General features: G+C 55.1%; 1 protein-coding gene across 1 annotated transcript in view; it reads left to right on the plus strand.

The window, feature by feature from the left end:
- The window catches only part of vwa3a (von Willebrand factor A domain containing 3A), a 66433-nt gene that overhangs the window by 30289 nt on the left and 13179 nt on the right, over positions 1-22965 (plus strand). Inside the window, exons 15-28 of the mRNA XM_052022501.1 lie at positions 1614-1694; positions 1928-2022; positions 2553-2672; positions 3569-3643; positions 3769-3907; positions 4974-5166; positions 7328-7398; positions 9469-9627; positions 14196-14286; positions 15656-15754; positions 17032-17129; positions 17489-17641; positions 20255-20363; positions 21682-21826. Of these exons, the coding sequence (XP_051878461.1) occupies positions 1614-1694; positions 1928-2022; positions 2553-2672; positions 3569-3643; positions 3769-3907; positions 4974-5166; positions 7328-7398; positions 9469-9627; positions 14196-14286; positions 15656-15754; positions 17032-17129; positions 17489-17641; positions 20255-20363; positions 21682-21826 (1628 nt within the window). The remainder of the gene's footprint in view (positions 1-1613; positions 1695-1927; positions 2023-2552; positions 2673-3568; positions 3644-3768; positions 3908-4973; positions 5167-7327; positions 7399-9468; positions 9628-14195; positions 14287-15655; positions 15755-17031; positions 17130-17488; positions 17642-20254; positions 20364-21681; positions 21827-22965) is intronic.

A 22965-nucleotide genomic window follows, 5' to 3' on the forward strand; every position in this document is an offset into this window, starting at 1 on the left:
CGAGGTACAGTGAAAAACTTGTAAACCGTCCATACAGATCAATTCATTACACAGGGCATCGAGGTAGTACAGGGTAAAACAATACAGAATGCAGAGTAAAGTGTCACAGTCACAGAGAAAGTGCAGTGCAGGCAGACAATAAGGTGCAAGGCCATAACGAGGTAGATTGTGAGGTCATGAGTCCATCTTATTGTACTAGGAAACTGTTCAATACTCTTATAACAGCAGGAGAGAAGCTGTCCTTGAGCCTGGTGGTACGTGCCTTCAGGCTTTTGTATCTTCTGCCTGATGGGAGAGGGGAAAAGAGTGAATGTCTGGGGTGGGGGGTGGTCTTTGATTATGTTGGCTGCTTTACCAAGGCAGCAAGAAGTATAGACAGAGTCCATGGAGGGGAGGCTGGTTTCCGTGATGTGTTGGGCTGTGTCCACAACTCTCTGCAGTTTCTTGCAGTCTCGGGCAGAGCAGTTGTCATACCAAGCCGTGGTGCATCCAATTAGGATGCTTTCTATGGTGCATCAATAAAAATTGTTGCGGGTTGACGGGGACATGCCGAATTTCTCTAGCCTCCTGAGGAAGTAGAGGTGTTGGTGAGCTTTCTGGGCCATGGCGTCTACGTGGTTGGACCAGGACAGGTTATTGGTGATGTTCACTCCTAGGAACTTGAAGCTCTCAACCCTCTCGACCTCAGCACCATTGATGTAGACAGGAACATGTGCACCGCCCCCTTTCCTGAAGTTAACGACCAGCTCTTTTGCTGACATTGAGGGAAAGGTTGTTGTCATGACACCATGTCACTAAGCTCTCTATCTCCTTCCTGCACTCCAACTCATCGCTGTTTGAGATACGGCCTACAACGGTGGTACCATCTGCAAACTTGTAGATGGAGTTAGAGCAGAATCTGGCCACACAGTCATGAGTTTCAGGCTGGTGTTACACAGAGAGATCCAACAACATCATTAGATGAACTTTGCTTGTGAAGCTGTTGCTCTGTGTATCGTTTACAAGCTGGGTCAGGGTGACCGGTGGGGTTTAACAAGCAGAGCAGCATCACAACCACTGTGTTTGATTGGACTGTGGAAGCAGAGGTCACGGCTCCTGGTCACTGACCTCTCGCTCCCAGGTGGAGGTGAAGGTCAGCTGAAGGGGTTGCCCCGTCAGGGGTCAGCTGGGTGGAAGGTGACAGGTCAGTGGGGTGGAAGGTGGGTCGGTGGGGTGAAAGGTGAGGGGTCAGCGGGGTGGGTGTGGGGTGTCAACGGGGTGGAAGGTGAGGGGTCGGTGGGGTGAAAGGTGAGGGGTTAGTGGGGTGGAAGGTGGGTTGGTCGGGTGGAAGGTGAGGAGTCTGCGGGGTGGAAGGTGAGGGGTCAGCGAGGTGGAAATTGAGGGGTCAGCAGGGTAGAAGGTGAGGAGTCGGCGGGGTGGAAGGTGAGGGGTCGGCGGGGTGGAAGGTGAGGGGTCGGCGGGGTGGAAGGTGAGGGGTCGGCGAGGTGGAAATTGAGGGGTCAGCAGGGCGGAAGGTGAGGGGTCGGCGGGATGTAAGGTGAGGGGTCGGCGAGGTGGAAGGTGAGGGGTTGGCGAGGGTAACCGGGATATGATGGGCCGTGTTTGGTTCACAGAAGGCCATGATGCAGCTGGAGTGGTATGACGGCACAGTGAAAAACCTGCACGTGGACCCACCCCAACTGTTCGAGTATCAGGTGAGGGTCCGGCACAACCCCCATTGTCACCCCTCCGCTCGCCTACACACCCTCCCACTCACTCTCCTCCTCCCTGCCCTCACTCCTTCAGTTCCCTCTCTCCCTCTTCACCTCTCTGTCCCACCATCTTCCCCGTTCCCTCCCTCCTCCTCTCTTTCCTTCCTCCCCACCCCACTCCCCCCCCCCCCCCACCCGACATTCCGACTGACCGGCGTTCCTTGGACTCTCCCCAGAAGCGCCTGTCCCGAGCCATGACCCGGTTTGAACACAGGACTGAGTGGCTGTCCAGCCGGAGCAGGAGGATGTGGGGCAACCTTTGTGAGAAGAGGTCAGTGATTAACCCCGGTGACCTGGGGCCATGACCCTGGGGCTGTGACCCCAGTGATCTTGGGGCCATGACCCCAAAAACACTGGGGCAGTAACTCTCAGGCCGTGACCCTGGGGCGGTGACCTGGGACCATGACCCCAGTGACCTGGGGATGTGATCTGGGGAGTGACCCTGGTGACCAGGCCATGATCTTGGGTGGTGACCCATGGCAGTGACCCGAGTAACCTGGGGCGGTGACCCTGTTGACCATGGAGCAGTGACCCAGGGCAGTGACCCTAATGACCCTAGGGTAGTAACCCTCGGGCTATGACACCGGGGTGGTGACCTGGGGAATGACCCTGGTGGACTGGGGCCGTGACCCTAGTGACCTTGGGTGGTGACCCTAGTGACCTGGGGCAGTGACCCCAGTGACCTAGGGCGATGACGCAGTGACCCAGGGCAATGAGCCCAGCGACCCCAGGGCCATGACCCCAGCGACCGCGGTTGGCCTGGCGATGTGTGACGGTTCGCTGTGATCTGTGCCCCCACAGGGTGATCGTGGTGTTGGACACCTCGCTCCACAACGTCAGGCACATCATCCACCTGCAGCACAGTGTGCGGCTGCTGCTCGAGCAACAACTGGCCAACAAGGAGACCTTCAATCTCTTAGCGTGAGTGACGGGGTATTCACCTGAGACCACGGCTCCCTCCTCCATTGCAGTCCGCGTGGGACTCCCCCCCTTCCCTCTCTCTTACCTTTCCTCCGTCCCCTCCCTCCCCCTCCCCTCCTCACCTCCTTCACCCTCTCCTCCCATTCTCTCTCTCCCCCCCTCCCTCCCTCCCTCTCTCTTCCTCTGTCCCTCTCCCCCCCACCTCTCTCTCTCTCCCCCCTCCCTCCCGCTCCCTCCCCCCCCACATCTCTCTCTCTCTCTCCCCCCTCCCTCCCTCCCTCCCCCTCCCCTCCTCACCTCCTTCACCCTCTCCTCCCATTCCCTCTCTCTCTCCCCCTCCCTCCCTCTCTCTCCCTCTCTGTCCCTCTCCCCCCCACCTCTCTCTCTCTCTCCCCCCCTCCCTCCCTCCCTCTCCCTCCCCCCTCTCTCCCTCTCGTGGGATCCAGATGTGGTGGTATATGAGCTCCAGATGTGAAGTGATGTGGGCTCCAGATGTGGGAAAATGTGAGCCCCAGATGCAGAGAATTGTGGACTCCAGATTTTGGGAATTCTGATTTGGGAATTCCCAAAATCTCTCTTTCTCTCCCTCTCCCTCCCTCCCTCCCTTCCTCCCTCTCTCTCTCTATCCCTCTGTCTCTCGCTCCCTCCCTCTCTCTCCCTCTCCCCCCCACCTCTCTCTCTCTCTCTCTTTCTCTCTCTCTCTCTCTCGCTCTCTCCCCTACCAGACGCCCTGGGCTTGCTGACCCTCCTGTTTAGCCTCAGTGGGTAGGTGAGCCTGGGGTGGGGTGAGGAGGGGGGAGGGAGGGGGTTGTTGAGCCTGGGGTGGGGGGGAGGGGGGGTTGCTGCCGTTCTTTGCTGGGACGTTGACCGTTATCCTGGTCGTCTCCTTCTCCCAGGTTTGGTTCCGAGGTCAGACAGTACCAGCCGGGCCTGGTTCCCGTCACTCCCGCCAACCTGCAGGCTGCCTGGAGGTGAGTTCCTGCAGCTGCCCTCTGCTCTGCTGCTCCCTCCCCCACTCCTCGACCGGTCAGTCCCTCGTCCCTCCTGCCTGCTGTGTCCTGTATGGTGACCCTCTCTCTCTCTGCCCTACTCCCAGGTGGTGCCTGGCTCTGCAATGTGGAGGCAGCCGGAACCTACTGGCTGCACTGAAGGCTGCGATGGAGAACGATCAGACGGAGCTCGGGGCTCCCTGTGGGCTCTACCTCCTCACCACGGGAGTTCCCGATCAGGCGATGGTAGGCCTTCCGCACAAACGCTGCAGATACTGGGAAACCTGAGATAAAAACAGAGAGTGCAGGAAGTGCTCGTCAGGGCGGGCGGTGTCTGTGGAGGGAGAAGCAGAGAAGCGTCCAGTCAGGACTGGGAGGGTTAGACATGGTTTAACAGGGTTGGGCAGAGTGGTGAGAACCTCAGGGGAAGCTCCTCACTTGGTGAAGCTTGCCTGATCCTCAACTTCTTGATCAAAGCATGGTGCAGATGTGGAGAAATGTTGGCTCCAGATGTGGGAGCTGTGAGTTCCAGATGTGGAAAATATGGATTCCAGATGTAGGGAAATGTGGGCTGCAGATGTGCGGAAATGTGAGTTCCAGGTGTGGGGAGATGTGGGCTCCATATGTGGCGAAATGGCTCCAGATGTGGGGGAATCTGGGCTCCAGGTGTGGGTAATTTTGGGTCCAGATGTAGCAATTGTGTGCTCCAGGTATGAAGTAATGTGGGCTCCAGATGTGGGGAAACATGGTCCCCATTTGTGGGAAAATGTGGGCTCCAGATGTGGAGAAATGAGGATACAGATGTGGGAAAATGTGGGATCCAGATGTGGGAGAATATGATCTTCAGATGTGGAGATTTTTATCCAGATGTTGCATTTGTGTGCTCCAGATGTGAAGTGATGTGCGCTCCAGATGTGGGAAAATGTGAGCCCCAGATGCAGAGAATTGTGGACTCCAGATTTTGGGAATTCTGATTCGGGAATTCCGTCAGGGTGGATTTCGGGAAGCCGGACAGTTGTAATGTGGGTGGGTGGGGGTGAAGAGGTTGCCTGCGTTGTTCTTGAGGCAGGAGGGGTTGAGGGATGTCGGGGGAGCACTGAGTGTGGCGGACCAGCCTCGGTAGCTCCAGCTCCTGTGTTTAGATATTACGAGAACTCCTGATTGGTGCAGAGGAGTGGTGCTGAGGTCAAAGCACAGCGGTGATGTTGTGTGGGGGGGGGCAGAGCAGGCACGCGGGCTGAATGGCCTTGCCTGGGCGCTGCGCGGTGTGGGGCCTGATCTGACCTTCTGCCCCCCTCTCTCTCGGCCGCAGGTCACCATCACCAGCTACGTTGCCGAGCTCTGCGCGGGTCGCGACCTCCGGCTCCACGCCTGCCTCTTCAGCATCGACCCCGAGCTGGAGGGCCCTCCGCCGCCTCGATACGCCTCGCCGCGCGAGACGGCGGATGCGGTGCGCGAGCTGGCACGCTCTGGTCACGGCAGGTTCCACTGGTTCCGGGAAACGGGTGAGCGAGGGGGGGTGGTGGTGGCGAGGGCGACCACCGTCAGCCAGTGGGCTCTTCCCATGCACAGGGGGAGTGGGGCTCAGCAGGTGACCCTGGAGGGGCCTGCGTTCACTGCACGTCCCTCGTTGGGGGGGGGTGGTGGGCTTTGCAGTTCCCCCCACAGGTCACTGAAGGGTCAACCAGCGATGGGACCCAGGCTGGGTCAGGGGCAACTCAGCGGGTCGGGCAGAGTCTGTGGGGGGGTGGGGGTGGTGGAAGGAATTGTCGACGTTTCGGGTCGAGACCCTGCCGCCGACAGTCCCTTCCCCCTCCACAGATGCTGCTCGACCCGCTGAGTTCCCCCAGCAGGTTGTTTGTTGCCCCAGATCCCAGCGTCAGCCGTCTTCTGTGTCTCCATGGGTCGGGGTGGGTGGGGCACATTCAACCTTCCGTCCCACGTTGAGTTTGGAGAGTTTGGCCTTGAGTTCCATGTGTGCAGTTCCAGAAGTGACAGCAGAGGTGGTCAAGAGCTTCAAGTCCCTGGGCATAAATATCACCAACAATTTGTCCTGGTCCAACCACGCAGACGCCACGGCCAAGAAAGCTCACCAGCGCCTCTACTTCCTCAGAAGGCTAAGGAAGTTCGGCATGTCCCCTTTGACACTCACCAACTTTTATCGATGTACCCTCCTATCCAGATGCATCACGGCTTGGTACAGCAACTGCTCTGCCCGGGACCGCAAGCAACTGCAGAGAGTTGTGGACACAGGCCAGTCCGTCATGAAAACAGTCTATCACTTAGAGGCTGGACAAACTTGGGTTGTTTTCTCTGGAGCATCAGAGGCTGAGGGGAGACCTGATAGAAGCTTATAAAATTATGAGAGGCACAGATAGAATACTCAGCCGGTATCTTTTTCCGAGGGTTGAAGTGGCTAATACTAGAGGGCGTGCATTTCAGGTGAGAGGGGGAAAGTTCAAAGGAGATGTGCGGGGCAGGTTTTTTACACAGAGGGTGGTGGGTGCCTGGAATGTGCTGCCAGGGGTGGGGGTGGAGGCAGGTACGATAGAGGGGTTCAAGAGGCTCTTAGGTGCATGGATGTGCAGGGAGGGGAGGGAGATGGACCATGTTCAGGCAGAAGGGATTAGTTTAGCTAGGTATTTAATTACTAGTTTAATTAGTTTGGTACAACATCGCAGGCTGAAGGGCCTGTTCCTGTGCTGTACTGTTCTGTGTTCTAAAGCCAGCCTCCCCCCCATGGACTCTGTCTACACCTCCCGCTGCCTCGGGAAAGCAGCCGGCATAATCAGAGACCCCACCCACCCTGGACTTTCTCTCTTCTCCCCCTCCCGTCAGGCAGAAGATACAAAAGTCTGAAAGCACGTACCACCAGGCTCAAGGACAGCTTCTATCCCACTGTTATAAGACTATTGAAGGGTCCCCTAGTACGATAAGATGGACTCTTGACCTCACAATCTACCTCATTATGACCTTGCACTTTATTGTCTGCCTGCACTGCACTCTCTCTGTAACTGCACTCTGTTTTGTTTCCCCTTGTACTACCTCAAAATACTTGTGTACGGAACCATCTGTGTGGACGGCACGCAAACAAAAGCTTTTCGCTGTATCTCGGTACGTGTGGCAGTGATAAACCACTGACCAATCACCGGCTGACAGAGCCATCCCACCACTGCAGCCCCTGAGGGGCAGTATCCACACCCTCAGACCCTGATCGGTCAACCCCGTATACAGCTTTACGGGGGAGGGTTCCTCCCTGCGGTGGGGTCAATGAGAAGGGCAGGCAGGCAGCCAGCACAGTTTAGTGGAGAGGCAGCAGGCTCTGGGAGTTTACATGAGTGGTCCATGTCACGTAGACCCGTGGGTGGTGATCTCGGACCTGGATCCACTCAGTTACCACCACTGCACTGGTGGGGAAGGTGGGAGAGAGATCAGCTCCCGGTTCCTGATCTTGGCAGCGGGTGTGGCAGAAGATCGGGGGCTCTGGAGTGGCGGGGGCTCCCTCCCCAGGTGGCAAATGGTCTTCAACCATCTAGACAGGCACCACACAGGCACGCAGTGGAGGTGACTGAAGGGCAGTAGCCCAGTGAGGGTCTGCACCTTCAGCACAGGAGGGTTAACCAATCCCCAGGTCCGTCAACACCTGCTCTCCTGCTCTGGTTTTAGGTATTGTCGAAAGTGACGATATTCAGCTCCTATTGGCTGAAATGGAAAAAGCAGCCAACTACTCCGAGAAGGTACGTTTCCAATTGTTTTAAAACACTGCTGATGGTTCAGTCAAAATCGCAGTACGCTGCACGGTTACCTGTATGACGTATGTGTGCCTGCATGTCGTATGTTTGTCTGCATCACGTACACCTGTCTGTGTGACGTACACCTGTCTGTGTGACGTAGATCTGTCTGTGTGACGTACACCTGTCTGTGTGATGTAGGTCTGTCTGTGTGACGTAGATCTGTCTGTGTGACGTACACCTGTCTGTGTGACATAGATCTGTCTGTGTGATGTAGATCTGTCTGTGTGACGTACACCTGTCTGTGTGACGTACACCTGTCTGTGTGATGTACACCTGTCTAAGTGACGTAGATCTGTCTGAGTGACGTACACCTGTCCGTGTGACATACGTCTCTTCATGTGACTCAGATCTGTCTGTGTGATTACACCTGTCTGTGTGACCTAGATCTGTCTGTGTGACATACACCTGTCCGTGTGACATACACCTCTCTGTGTGATGTAGCTCTGTCTGTGTGACGTACACCTGTCTGTGTGACGTACACCTGTCCGTGTGCCATACACCTCTCCGTGTGACATAGATCTGTCTGTGTAACGTACACCTGTCCGTGTGACGTACACCTGTCCTTGTGATGTACACCTGTCCGTGTGACGTGCACCTGTCCATGTGACGTGCATTAGATCTGTTTATCTATGTGAGGTGGGAGGGGATTCCCACTGAATCCTCTGTCTGTGGTTGAGGCCCTCGACACGCCCCTGCCTCTGTAACATCACAGCAACACCTCTGCCTCCAGCCCCAACACCCTCCAAGGGTCCTGACCTCCTCCAACGCTGGCCCCTTGCAAATTTCCAAACGTCTTCCTTCCTTGGCAGTCCCTCAGGATCGAGGATGTCTTGTTTCCAGTCCAGGTTCGGAGGGGGCTGATGTGGGACCTTCAGACTGTCCCATAGGTGGCTGATGGGACGGGGAAGGGGGTGTAGGTTGTGAGGTGGTGCACCCTTCACCTCTGTGTGGTCCTGCTGTACGACCTCAAGGCTCTCAGTCCCACTCTGAATGTTCCTTCCTCACGTCAGGGGTTCAGGGGCCAGATATTTCCAGGAGAGGCTTTCAGCACATCCTTGAACCTCGTCCCGTGACAGGGCGAGTGTGCTCCTCCACCACTGGCCACATCTGTCGCTGCCCAGGTCCTGAGCTCCAGAATTTCCTCACTAAACCTCTCTGCCTCTCCCTCCTCCTTCGAGCCCTCTGTCCGTGACTGAGCTTTGTCATTCTGGTCTCTCCTGGCGTGACCAGTGTGGAACAATCCTGGCAAGAGCCATGGGATGGCTTCCTGTGTGAGAGGCGCTATGTGAATGCAGGTTGTTATGTTCTTTTTCCCCTTTGCTTCCTTTTTCAAAAGAATGTTACTGAGAGTGATTACAGTGTCACAGTATTATAATATTACGGTGCTCCACGATTCACACCAACTACAGTTTCAAATTATAACACAGACACCTTTGTCCAGAACTCACTTCAGCCCCTGTGGGGCCCACCGGTCCCAGAAATCCCCTGATGTACCCGTGGACACCGTGTGCTCCTTCCCCAGGGACACAAGGGCACGGATGTAACCCCGGAAGAGGGGCGGGGAGTCAGCTCAGGCGGAACCCCCGACTGCCCGCCCCCTGGACCTGTGAATGGCCGCCTTGGCCAGACCCAGGCCCCAGACCCAGGACCAGGCTCAGGACCAGGACCAGGGGCAAACCAGCCAGGAGATCCTCCCAATTGACCACGCCCCCCCCCCATAACCCCCGCACCAGGGTGACCAAAGATCAGGAGCGTGGGGGCTGAAGTGCAGCCTAACCTTGAGGAGCAGCCCCTTCACACACTCAGATGGAGGCTGCAACCTCTCACGCTCTGGATGTATACGATACACCGTCTCCTCCCGGTTGCAGAATTGACAGGCGACAGGGAGTCTGTAAACCGATTTAAGAGCGACTGTGTGCAGCACCTTCTGTCCCCAGGTCCCCACAGGCTGCTGTGCTGGGGTTGGGTGGATGTTCCTTGCTGACTGTGGTCTCTTGCCCCTGTTCTCTGCAGTGCGCCCTGTTGCTGCAGTCACTACGGCAACGCTGGGGGAAGCCGTCTCCGGAACAGCCGGTCCCTGCGGACAGTCTACAGGTGGCGGTGAAGAAGGGAGACCGCTGTCCTCCAAAGCTGCTGGCTCCCAAACCCACGGCCCTGACCCTGGCCAGAATGGTGAGAACACTCACGGGTACTCCCGGTGATCAACGTGTCCATCAATGGCGTTGCACCCACTGAAATCATCCTGCCCGTCACAGTGTGGCTGGCATCACCCACTGAAACAGCCCGCTACACCGCTCCTGGGGCAGGGTCTCCTGCCCTGGGAGTATGTGGTGGGACAGTGTAGAGGGAGCTTCACTCTGTGTCTGACCCCGGGAGTGTGTGACGGGACTGTGCAGAGGGAGCTTTGCCCTGTGTCTGACCCCGGGAGTGTGTGACGGGACTGTGCAGAGGGAGCTTTGCCCTGTGTCTGACCCCGGGAGTGTGTGACGGGACTGTGCAGAGGGAGCTTTGCCCTGTGTCTGACCCCGGGAGTGTGTGACGGGACGGTGCGGAGGGAGCTTCACCCTGTGTCTGACCCCGGGAGTGTGTGACGGGACGGTGTCGAGGGAGCTTTGCCCTGTGTCTGACCCCGGGAGTGTGTGACGGGACGGTGTCGAGGGAGCTTTGCCCTGTGTCTGACCCCGGGAGTGTGTGACGGGACTGTGTAGAGAGAGCTTCACCTTGTGTCTGACCCCGGGAGTGTGTGACGGGACTGTGCAGAGGGAGCTTTGCCCTGTGTCTGACCCCGGGAGTGTGTGACGGGACTGTGCAGAGGGAGCTTTGCCCTGTGTCTGACCCCGGGAGTGTGTGACGGGACGGTGCGGAGGGAGCTTCACCCTGTGTCTGACCCCGGGAGTGTGTGACGGGACGGTGTCGAGGGAGCTTCACCCTGTGTCTGACCCCGGGAGTGTGTGACGGGACTGTGCAGAGGGAGCTTCGCCCTGTGTCTGACCCCGGGAGTGTGTGACGGGACGGGTCGGAGGGAGCTTCGCCCTGTGTCTGACCCCGGGAGTGTGTGACGGGACGGGTCGGAGGGAGCTTCGCCCTGTGTCTGACCCCGGGAGTGTGTGACGGGACGGTGCGGAGGGAGCTTCACTCTGTGTCTGACCCTGGGAGTGTGTGACGGGACGGTGCGGAGGGAGCTTCACTCTGTGTCTGACCCCGGGAGTGTGTGACGGGACGGTGCAGAGGGAGCTTCGCCCTGTGTCTGACCTCTTGCCACCTCGTCCCTTTTCCCTTAATCCCCGTCAGTGGTGAGGGATCGGATGAGGTGAGATCGGTTGGGGTGGTGGGAATACTTGGAGCAGTTTCAGGATCTGCGTGTGGGGGTGCTCTCTCCAAATTCCCAAATCCCAGCAGTTCGTCACTGTCAGTCTCACAACCGTCAGCTGAGCTGGTGTTGTAGCTTTATTTAAGAAGGGCAGGAGTTATAAGCCAGGGAACTACAGGCCGGTGAGCCTAACATCAGTGGTGGGAAAGTTATTGGAAAGGATTCTGAGAGAGGGATTTAATTGCAATCGGAAAGGCAAGGACTGGTCAGGGATAGTCAGCATGTGCGTGGGAAATCGCCTCTCACGAGTTTCATTGAGGTGGCCAAGAAGATTGATGTTGTCTCCCTGAACTTCAGCAAGGCCTTTGACAAAGTCCTGCACGGTAGGTTGGTCCAGAAGGTTGGATCACATGGGATCCAGGGTGAGCTAGCCAATTGGATATAGAACTGGTGGTATAACAGTCAGTAAATAAGGTTGCCGAAGGTTACAGCGGGATCTAGATCAACTGGGAAAGTGTGACAGGGAATGGCAGATGGAGTTTACCTCAGATGGGGGTGAAGTAATGCATTTGGGAAGTTAATCCAGGGCAGGACCTACACAGTGAAGAGCAGGGCTCTGGGGAGTGTTGTAGAACAGGGGGACCCGGGGTGCAGGTACATGGTTTCCTGAAAGCGGCTGCACCGGTAGGTAGGGTGGTGAAGAAGGCGTGTGGCACACTGGCCTTCACTGGCCGAGGCACCGAGTATAAGACCTGTTACAGTTGTACCAAGTGTTGGTCAGGCCGCACTTGGAGCACTGTATGTAGTTCTGGTCACCACACTGCATGAAGGATGGGATTAAACTAAAGAGGGTGCAGAAAAGATCCACAAAGTTTCACAAGATCCCCGTTGCCGGTCACTTCAACTCCCCCTCCCGCACTGATATATCAGCCCTCGGCCTCCTCCACTGCCGGGAGAATTCCAAGCGCAGACTGGAGGAGCAGCTCCTCATTCTCTGTCCTGGAACCTTGCAGCCTGACGGCATCAACATTGAATTCTCCCACTTTAGGTAATCCCACCCCCCCTTCCCCACACTCCCCCCCCAAACATGATTCTTCTTTCCCAGCCAATCTCTCTTTTTCTACCTGCCTTTTCCCTCCTTCCTTTGACCCATCCCCCGGCGGATCTGCTCCCCCCTCCTCCCCCACACCTGCCCATCACTCTCTTACCTGCATCTACCTATCACCACCCTGTGCCCACCCGCCTCCCCTCTATTGTCCACCCGTCACTGCTCTGCTTTCCCCTCCTATATATTATATAGAACAGTACAGCACAGGACAGGCCCTTCGGCCCACAATGTTGTGCTAATCCCTCCTACCTACAGGATGCCCATATCCCTCTATTTTCCTCTCATTCATGTGCCCATCCAAGCCCCTCTTAAAAGCCCCCAATGAATTTGCCTCCACCACCCCTATCAGCCAACATATCCCAGGCATCCACCACTCTCTCAGTAAAAAACTTACCCCTCACGTCTGTTCTGAACCTACCCCCCTCTCACCTTAAATGCGTGCCCTCTGGTATTGGATCACTCAATAATGGGAAAAAGATATTGCTCGTCCACCCTATCTATGCCCCTCATAATTTTATACACTTCCAACAGATCACCCCTCAGCCTCTGCCCCTCCAGAGAAAAGAGCCCAAGTTTGTCCAGCCTCTCCTGATAGCACATGCCCTCTAATCCAGGCAGCATCCTAGTAAACCTCCTCTGCACCCTCTCTAAAGACTTAACATCCTTCCTATAGTGAAGTGACCAGAATTGCACGCGATACTCTAAATGCAGCCTAACCAGAGTTCTGCAGAGATGCGTCAGAACTTCTGTACTCCTCAATTAATGAAAATTAATTGGGCTTCCCCTTTTCCTATCTTCAGTCCTGAAGAAGGGTCCTGACCCGAAACGTCGACCACCTGCTTTTCTCCACGGATGCTGCCTGGCCTGCCGAGTTCCTCCATCGTCATCGTGTTTTCCATTGAGATTTCAGCATCTGCCGTCCTTTGTTTCTCTAGATTCACACAGGTGTCGCCTGGACTGGAGGACTGGAGTTATTGGGAGAGATTGGGAAGGCTGGGTCTGTTTCTCTTGGAGTGAAGGAGGCTGAGGGGTGATTGATAGATAAAAAATTGAGAGGCATAGGGTAGATAGCCAGTGTTTGTTTTCCATAGTAGGGGTGCCTAAAACTAGAGGGTTTAGGTTTAAGGTGAGAGGGAGAAGGTTTAGAGGGGATTGGAGGGGTAAATCTCTCACCCAAAGTATCTGGAATGAGCTGCCAGAGGAGGTGGTGGAGGCAGGAACAGTCACAGCATTTAAGGGGCACTTGGAGACTGAGAGTTCCAGCCGGTCCGCCTGCCTGCCCACCCGCCCGTCTTCTGGGCTTACGTCCGCGCACGGGTGTCCTTGGAGAGGGAGCACGCAGTCTCCGCGGGCACCCTGGTTGAGTTCCGTGCTTGGTGGGGCCCCTCGGGATCACGTGTGTCGTGGACGGTGAAAATGCGATTCTTCTCTCAAGCATTGCCCAGAGATTTACCAGGACGCTGCCTGGTTTAGAGAGTATGCATTATGAGGAGAGACTATGGGAACTAGGGTTTTACTCTTTGGAGAGAAGGAGGATGAGAGGAGACATGATAGAGGTGTACAAAATACTAAGAGGAATAGATAGAGTGGACAGCCAGCGCCTCTTTCCCAGGGCACCAATGCTCAATACAAGAGGGCATGGCTTTAAAGTAATGGGTGGGAAGTTCAAGGGAGATATCAGAGGGAGGTTTTTTACCCAGGGAGTGGTTGGGGCATGGAATGTGCTGCCTGGGGCGGTGGTGGAGGCAGGTACATTGGTCGAATTCAAGAGATTACTAGATAAGCATATGGAGGAATCTAAAATAGAGGGATATGTGGGAGGAAGGGGTTAGATAGTCTTAGACGAGGTTTAAAGGTCGGCACCACATTGTGGGCCGAAGGGCCTGTATTGTGCTGTATTGTTCTATGTTCTATGTTGCGTGTGTGTTTAGCAGGTGTTAGTTAGCATTATTGCATTAGTTCTGCAGATGCTTAGTTTGTTTTTTTCTCTTTTCCGTATTAGTTATGGTATTTTGGCACTGGTTGTCCTTTTGTCGTGCTTTTAGCTAATAAACGTTTATATTAACAAAAAAAGGCATCTGGACAAGTACGTGAATGAGCAGGGCACAGGGGTGTGGACAATGCAGGCAGGTGGGATCAGTATTGACCAGCTTGGTCAGCATAGACACAGTGGGCCAAAGGGCCTGTTCCTGTAAAACTCTGTGACTCCAGCTCTGTCTTGCTGCCTGAAGTGGTTCCTGCCCCCAGCAAGTGCCCAGTATCAGAAAGGAGGCAGCGGGGGAGGGAGGCTAGGATTAATGGGATCTTCCTCTGCTTCTCCAGAGAGCGCGGGGGGTCGGAGCCGAGGAGAGCCGGCCGGCCGCGAGGGCCTTGACCTGGCGTCCGAGCAGCGGGAAGGAAGCCGGCAGTGGAGGTGGGTGAGCGGGGGTGACATCGAGGAGTCTGCCCCCCTCGGTGAGCAGCAGGGGCTGGGGAGGACTCAGGGAAACAGCAGCGGCTGGCCACTCGGCCCATCAATGCTGCCCTAGCGTTCCGTACGATCGGGGCTGATCTGCCCCCAGGCCTCAGCTCCCCAGCCAATCCGCTGTCCGCTCAGAGAGTTCTCTCCCTCCTCGTCGTCCCCAGTGACCCGTCCCCCTCGGCCCTCTGGGGGAGAGAACCAATTCACCAATTATCCCCCCCCCCCCCATAACCAGGGGCAGAGGTCGAAGGTGATGAGGTTCATTGCACCTGGGGGGTCAGAGTTCAGTCAGTCCGACTTGATTGTTGAGTTCATCCCCACCATACAGACCCCAGTCTCTGACCCTCCCTACCTCTCTCGACCCCTCCCCCGACGTCTCCATCTCTTCCACCCCCCCCCCCCACCACACGGAATCTCAACATCTCCTTGACCCCCCCCCCCATCTGTTCCCCAAATCCCCTCCCATCTCTTCCAACCATCTCCCACTCTCCCCCAACCCCCACCTTCTCCCATTCCATTGACCACCACCGTCACTTCCGGGACCCCCCCCCCCAACCGCCCCCACAACACTTCCCCCCGGATCAATCACCCCCTCGTGTTTCCTCCTGCTCCCTGACCTCTCCCTCAGCTTCTGTTCCTCCAACAACTCGCAACAAACTACCCCTCACTGACCACCACGTTCCCTCTCCCATCCCTGGAACAGTTGCTGATGGCCCGTCCCTCCCCCCATCCCTCCCACCCCATCCCTCCCAGCCCGTCCCTCCCAGCCCGTCCCTCCCCCCATCCCCCCCACCCCATCCCTCCCCCCATCCTTCCCACCCCATCCCTCCCCCCATCCCTCCCAGCCCGTCCCTCCCAGCCCGTCCCTCCCAGCTCGTCCCTCCCAGCTCGTCCCTCCCCCCATCCCCCCCACCCCATCCCTCCCCCCATCCCTCCCAGCCCGTCCCTCCCCCCATCCCCCCCACACCAACCCCCCCCGCCTCCCAACCTCCCCACCGCCCCCTCCCACCCCCCCCCTTCCCAACCCCTGGCTGTGTAGCTGTTGATTTCTCAGAATCAGGTTTATTATCACTGACCTACACGATGTGAAATGTGTTGTTTTGCGGCAGCAGTACGGCGCAAGACGTAAAGTTACTATAAATTACAAATATAAATAGTGCAAGGAAAGAGAAATAACGAGGTATAGTTCATGGGTTCATGGACCGTTCAGAGATCTGATGGCGGAGGGGAAGAAGCTGTTCCTGAATCGTTGAGTGTGGGTCTTCAGGCTCCTGTACCTGTGGCCCCGCTAACGTCTGTAAAATCGCTGTTTCTTCACCAGCTCATCCCGGCACAAGGTGGGCCTGCCCTCCCCTGGCAAACCAACCCAGGCGAAAGGTCTCAAGGTCAGCGTTTTACACCGACGAGGGAAATAAAGTGGGTGAGTACAGCTGTGGACGTAGAGTCACCCAGCATGGACACAGGCCCTTTGGCCCAACTTGTCCATGCCGACTGTGTTGCCCAGCGAGCTGGTCCCATCTGCCCACATTTGGCCCACAGCCCTCGAAACCTCTCCGGTCCAAGCACTTATCTAGATGGCTTTTGAATGTTACATATTTAGATATTTATTAGTTACATGTACATCGAAACACACAATGAAATGCATCTTTTACGTAGAGTGTTCTGGGGGCAGCCCACAAGTGTCGCCATGCTTCCAGCACCAACATAGCATGCCCACAACTTCCTAACCCGTATATCTTTGGAATGTGGGAGGAAACCGGAGCACCCGGAGGAAACCCACGCAGATACGGCTAATGTACCCACCTCAACCACTGTTTCTGGCAGCTTATTCCAAATACACACCACCCTGTGTGTGAAGAAGCTGCCCCTGATGTCCCTTATAAATCTCTCGCCTCTGATCTTAAACCTATGCCCTCTTGTTTTTAGCTCGCCTTCCCTGGGAAAAAGACTGTGTGCTTTCACCCTGTCTATGCCCCTCATGATCTTATACACCTCTATCAGGTCACCCCTCAACCTCCTACGTTTCAGGGAATAAAGTCCTAATCTACACGACCTCTCCTTGTAACTCAGGCCCCTGAGTCCAGGCAGGATAGAACAGTAGTACAGGAACAGGCCCTTCAGCGCACGGTGTCTGTACTAGCCTCTCAAGCAGCACTATTGTACCTGCCTCTACCCCCCTCCCCTGGCAGCCCGTTCCAGGCACCCACCGCTCTCTGTGTAAGAAAAAAACTTGCCTCGCACACCTCCTTTGAACTCTTTCTCCCTTAATCCTCTGCCTGCTAGTATTTGACAATTCCACCCTGGGGAAAGGACTCTGACTGTCTCCGCTGTCTGTGTCTGTTGGTGTGAACACCGTCACTTCTGGGCCCAACCAACATCCAAGGCGGAAACCTGTTGATGTTCTACGTGATGGTGGCAACTGTCGCGTTGTGCATTAGAAATTCGGAATGTCCCCTTCGACCCTCACCAACTTTTATCAATGCACCATAAGAAGCATCCTATCTGGATGCATCCCAGCTTGCCTTCCGAGCTGTTTGTGTCTCTGGAGATACAGATGCTAGAACCTGGGGCATCACACAATGTGCTGGAGGAACCCAGCGGGTCAGGCAGCATCTGTGGGAGGGAACTGGACAGTCGACGTTTCGGGTTGAGAGCTTTCACCCAGGCTGTTTCTGATGGTGTGTCTCTGTTGGGAAGGTGCCGTGTATCAGACCTATCCCAGGACAAGGAGCGTGAGGACAGTCATCCCCTCCATATCCCTGCCAAAGGAAGAAGAAATCTGCTCAACCGCAGAGGTACAGGGTATCCAAGCCACGCAGACAGCCCTGCTTCCTGATTACAGGAGAAGTCCCATCGTCTGTATCCTGTTCTCGGAAATCCTGACTTTCGGCTTCCGGCTAACCGGGACCCCTTTCCCACACACACTGTAACCCCACCGGGACCCCATCCCCACACACACTGTAACCCCACCGGGACCCCATCCCACACACACTGTAACCCCACCGGGACCCCCATTCCCCACACACTGTAACCCCACCAGGAACCCCCCCCCCCCCCCCATTCCCACGTGCTCCCTCCCCAGGGACACCCGGGCACGGACGATCAGTACCCCTGCACCCCAGTGACAGAGCTCTCTCTCCCTTCTCTCTGCCAGTGGCTCCAGAAGCTGAGTGTGAGGAAGCTGGGGTTGGACCTGCACAGACTGGTGTCCGGTCCGGGCTGCAGCCACAGGATGAAGCTGGTGCCGAGCTTACACAGGAGAGTCTGCGCCCGGTTCTGCTCAGAATTCCCCAAGGTGCAGATCAACGTAAGTCCAGCCACGACCTGGTCCCTCGGTGCTGAGGAACAGGGAGCTCCGAGACTCGTGCTTATCTCATAGCTGATGTCACCAAAACCATGACCACGGCGGGGTGTGTGGAATCTTGCTGTGCACTTCATCCATGCAGTGACACACTTCAGGTGCAGCTCACTGTAGAGCGGTTGGGAACTGCCCATCGGTGGGGTGGGGTATTGTGCGGAAGGGGGTAGGGGGATAGAGCTGGAGGGCGTGCACTCACCTGGCGCTATGCGGTAGAACCTGCGCTCCAGACCCCCAGGTACGATCCCTACCTCCGGCGCTGTCTGTGTGGAGTTTGCACGTTCTCCCTGTGACTGCCTGGGTCTCCCCCCACCCTGGGTGTTCCCCAAAGACACAGGGGTCAGTGGGTTAATCGGCCTCTCTAAGTTGCCCCTGTTATGTGGGTGAGGGGTAGAATCTGGGGGGAGTTGATGGGACTGTCGGGAGATTGCGTGAGGTGATGTTGCAGCTCTATAGAACTCTGGTCAGACCACACTTGGAGTATTGTGTTCAGCTCTGGTCGCCTCATTATAGGAAGGACGTAGAAGCTTTAGAGAGGGTGCAGAGGAGATTTACCAGGATGCTGCCTGGATTGAAGAGCATGTCTTATGAGGATAGGTTGAGTGAGCTGGGGCTTTTCTCTTTGTAGAGGAGGAGGATGAGAGGTGACTTGATAGAGGTGTACAAGAGGCACAGATCGAGTGGACAGTCAGAGACTTTTTCCCAGGTCAACAATGGCTAACACGAGGGGACATAATTTTAAGGTGATTGGAGGAAGGTATAAGGGGGATATCAGGGGTAAGTTCTTTACACAGAGAGTGGTGGGGGCGTGGAACACACTGCCGGCAGACGTTGTGGGGGCAGATACATTAGGGACATTTAAGAGTCTCTTAGACACATGAATGATAGAGAAATGGAGGGCTATGTGGGAGGGAAGGGTTAGATAGATATTAGAGCAGGATAAAATGTCGGCACAACATTGTGGGCCGAAGAGGGCCTGTACTGTGCTGTAGTGTTCTGTGTTCTAATAAAACCTTGGGATTAATATGGCATGAGTGTAAGTGGGTGTAGGTGGTGAGGATAAATGCAGTGGGCCGAAGGGCCTGTTTCTGTGCTGTATCTCTCTGTCTCTGAGTATTAACTGATCAACAGCTGGGACCCAGGTGGTTGTAACTACCAGAAATGCCAATCCTTTGAGAGTTTCCTGTGTCTCTGATCCTGGTTCATGTCAAGGTCAAAGGTTGTGGGTTCAAACCCCGCGAGGGGGAGCCCCCCCCCCCCGATGGGGAGGACCCCCTTCCTTCGCAAACCCCCACCCTCCCCATCCCAACAAGTGAGACATTAAACTGCAGCTGCCTCCACATCTGCCCTGGAAGATGTTAAACATCCCGGGAATGGGGGGATGTGGATCACGTGCAGCCAGAAGGGATTTTATTTTAATTTGGCATCGTGTTCGGCACAGACATTGTGGGCCGAAGGGCCTGTCCCTGTGCTGTACTGTTTGATATTCTATCCTGGGACACCACCAAACAGCGACAGGAGGGTATTGCTGGTCTGGGAGGAGTTTCGGACTGACTGATAGACATAGAAAGAGACTAGAAATTTGAAAGAGATCTATTAGCACCTGAAAAGCAAACAGCTTGTGTTCTTGACCTTAACTGAAACCCAAGTTTTCATAGCACAAATTCTATTTTCCTAAAAGCAAAAAAATCTATTGCCCACAAATCAGTTCCTTCAAATTGAAAATCAATTGCTAGTGCTAATACTTTATAAGCATACTCTAATCAACAAAGATAGGCAGAGGATACTATTCAATCTTCAAATAAATGGCCTAGTCTTTCAATAAATGTTACTTCCTCACTCATCACCTATAAAATCCATTTACACAGTTCTTATCCTTAAATGAAAAGATCTTAAATCTATACAATGATGAGTCACTATCCACAATGACTGCAAAACCACATACAGTGTCCTTCCCATGTTATGAGCAAAGTCAAAGTCGAGGTTATCGTCAGATGCACAAGTCCATGTGTGCACCGGTGCGATGAGAAACTTACTTGCAGCAGCATCACAGACACATAGCATCAGATGAGCAGCATTCACAAGAAAAACATAAATTAAACATAAATTATACACAATTTTTACAAGAAAACACAATTAGAACAAAAAACAAAGTCCATTTTAGTGCAAAGTGGTCATGGTTTTGCTAACCTGTAGTGATTAGGGTTGTGCCGGTTGGTTCAAGAACTGAATGGTTGAAGGGAAGTAGCTGTTCCTGAACCTGGTGGTGTGGGACTTCAGGCTTTTGTACCTCCTGCCCGACGGGAGCTGTGAGAAGATGGCACAGCCCAGATGGTGGGGATCTTGGAGGATGGATGTTGCCTTCTTGAGGCAGCACCTCCAGTAGATACTCCCGATGGTGGGGAGGGATGTGCCCGTGATGTATTGGGCTGGGTCCACTGCTCTCTGCAGCTTCTTACGTTCCTGCGCATTCAGACTGGCGTCCCAGACGGTGACGTAGGCAGTGGGTGAGGGTGTAGGGGCCTGCGTACGATGAGTCACCACACCATGTCTGTGTTTCAGGGAGAGTACAGGCACCTGTACCTTCAGCCGCAGGAGCTGGACTGTTACATCGAGCGAGTGGAGCAGCTCCTTCGCCGGTACCTGGGCCGACTGCAGTGGCTCCTGTCAGGTACGGAACGCGTCCCTCACCACAGTGTGTCAGCTACCGCCTGCGCCTTTAACCCTGTGCCTACTGTCAGAGGGCGGGATGCAGAGAGTTAAAGCTACCGGCAACCAGAAGCTTGGGGTCACCCCATGCGGACTGACCAGTGATGGGAGATGCTGGTCGACAGCTTGCACCGGTCTGGTCCCAGTACAGGTGGTATGGTTCACCAGGAGCTCCATCAGGGTGAGGTTTAAGGAGAGGAGAAGCTTCAGATCCAGGATGTGGCCGGGGGAGGTGGGAAGGACGCTGGGAAGGAGGGAGCCATGCCACGGATTGTCCAGATCTTGGGGGGTGCTGGGGCTGTGGGGAGAGGGGGAGGGATTCAAATATGAGAGTAACATTGGGAACGAGTGTAGGGCAGGAGATTGGTAATTGGTTTATTATTGTCACATGTACTGAGGTACAGTAAAAAAAATTGTTCTGCATGCCATCCATACAGATCATTTCATCACATCAGTGCATTGTAGTACAAGGGAAAACAATAACAATGTCGAATAAAGTGTTACAGTTACAGAAAAAGTGCAGTGCAGGCAGACAATAAGGTGCAAGGTCATAACACGGTAGATTACGAGGTCAAGAGTCCATCTTATCGTACTAGGGAACTGTTCAATAGTCTTATAACAGCGGGATAGAAGCTGTCCTTGAGCCTGGTGGTACGTGCTTTCAGGCTTTTGTATCTTCTGCCCGATGGGAGGGGGAGAAGAGAGAATGTCCGGCATGGATGTGGCCTTTGATTATGTCGGCTGCTTTACCGAGGCAGCGAGAAGTGTAGACAGAGTCCAAGGAGGGGAGGCTGGTTTCCGTGATGTGCTGAGCTGTGTCCACAACTCTCTGCAGTTTCTTGTGGTCCTGGGCAGAGCAGTTGCTGTACCAAGCCGGGATACATCCAGGTAGGATGCTTTCTGTGGTGCACTGATAAAAGTTGGTGACGGTCAAAGGGGACGTGCCAAATTCTGCCAGAATCTGGTCAGAGGCTCACACTGGCACTGGAGGGGCAAGTTGAACAAATGTGGCCCACACTGCCCCACGCGCCCCACACAAACCAGAACGACTAATGATTACTTGGGGTGGTGGGGTGTTCCTTTCCCCTCTTGTTCCTGCCCACTGCACATCCCCCTGCACAGGAGAGGCAGCAGAAAGCATTTCCTTGCACAGTGATAAATTACAGGAGCCCCACTCCTTGACGTTAATGGGCATCTCCCCAGCGCCCGGTTCCTGCGGTTTGGCTGTGGTCGGTTGTCCGTGCAACACCAACGGATCTTCCTGAAATGTCTTCGGGCAGGAAGCCGGCGTCTGTTCGGAACCATCCTGGAGAAGAGAGTTTGCATCTTGCTGGACACCTCGGGTTCCACCGAGCCCTTCCTGGCTGTTCTGAAGAAGGAACTGAGCTCCCTCATCTGGGAGCAACTGAGGAGAAACAGCCACAGGTGAGTGGTGAGGGCAGAGAGTCATTGCAGAGGTGGGAGCAGGAATCTCAGCTCCGAGGGACACTGTGACGTGTCCATTCCTTGGTCAGTGGAGATATTCCCGAGAAGATCATCCACAAGTGATTCTGGGCTCGGGAATTTCCAGTGGATGTGTTCGTGACTCCTTCCTGCTGTTGGGACTTTTGAGCTCACTTTTCCGCAGAGAGGATTTGAGCGGCGGAGAAGGGTTTTTACGTCCTAGTGTGTTTGCACAGACAGAGCAAGGAACTAGGGAATGAAAACTGAACCACTCTCACTGATAGTCACCAGGAACAAAAGGAGGGTCTTTCAAAGACACTTAAACCACAGAAGGAGGCCATTCTGCCCATTGCATCCGAGCCAGAACTTTCAGAGTTCCCAAGGTCAAATAGACTGCAGATGCTGCCATTCTGAAACGAAAACAGAAAATGCTGGGAACGCTCGGCAGGTCAGGCAGCGTCTGTGGAGAGAGACACTGTTAACATTTTGGTTCTGAAGCACTTTAGCGTGACTGGGGAAGGGTCGTGATCCTGAAATGTTGACTCTGGTTCTCTATCCACGGATGCTGTCCGACCTGCTGAGTGTTTCCAACGTTTTCTGTTTTCTCCCACACACTCCTGGCATTTCTCCCTCGTTCATTAATCCAACTCCTTGCTGAACGTCCCTGTTGGTTTTTCTACACCCTTAAGGCAGCAACTTGCAACGTAACCATTCCTGACCTTCCTGTGGCCACACATTTTCTTGCTGATCGCCTCGAACCTCAGGTCACGGACACCCCTTCTGTCGAAGACCCTCATTGCCTTTCCCAGACCCCCTGTTCACTTTGTGCACTGTAAGGAGTCTCTCCCCTTGACCCACCTGGAAAATCCCTTCCGCTCCCTCTCCAAGGCCCTGTCGTCCTTCGGGAAGAGGTGTTGCTGGAACTGGACCCAGTGCCCCTGTTGAAGCTGAGCCGGTGACTTGCTTCGGAATACACTCCCCACTGTGGAGCCCAGCGCCCCCTGTGCTTATAGTGTGCACAGGGTGTCCTCAGGGCGAATGAAGCAACCCAAGACCAAAAGCAGTGCAGAGAACGCTGTAAACTCTTGCAGTAGGACAGCCTCTGGAGAGAGAAGCCCCTT

This window comes from Pristis pectinata, chromosome 8 (assembly GCF_009764475.1).
Source record: "Pristis pectinata isolate sPriPec2 chromosome 8, sPriPec2.1.pri, whole genome shotgun sequence".
Taxonomy (NCBI): Eukaryota; Metazoa; Chordata; class Chondrichthyes; order Rhinopristiformes; family Pristidae; genus Pristis; species Pristis pectinata.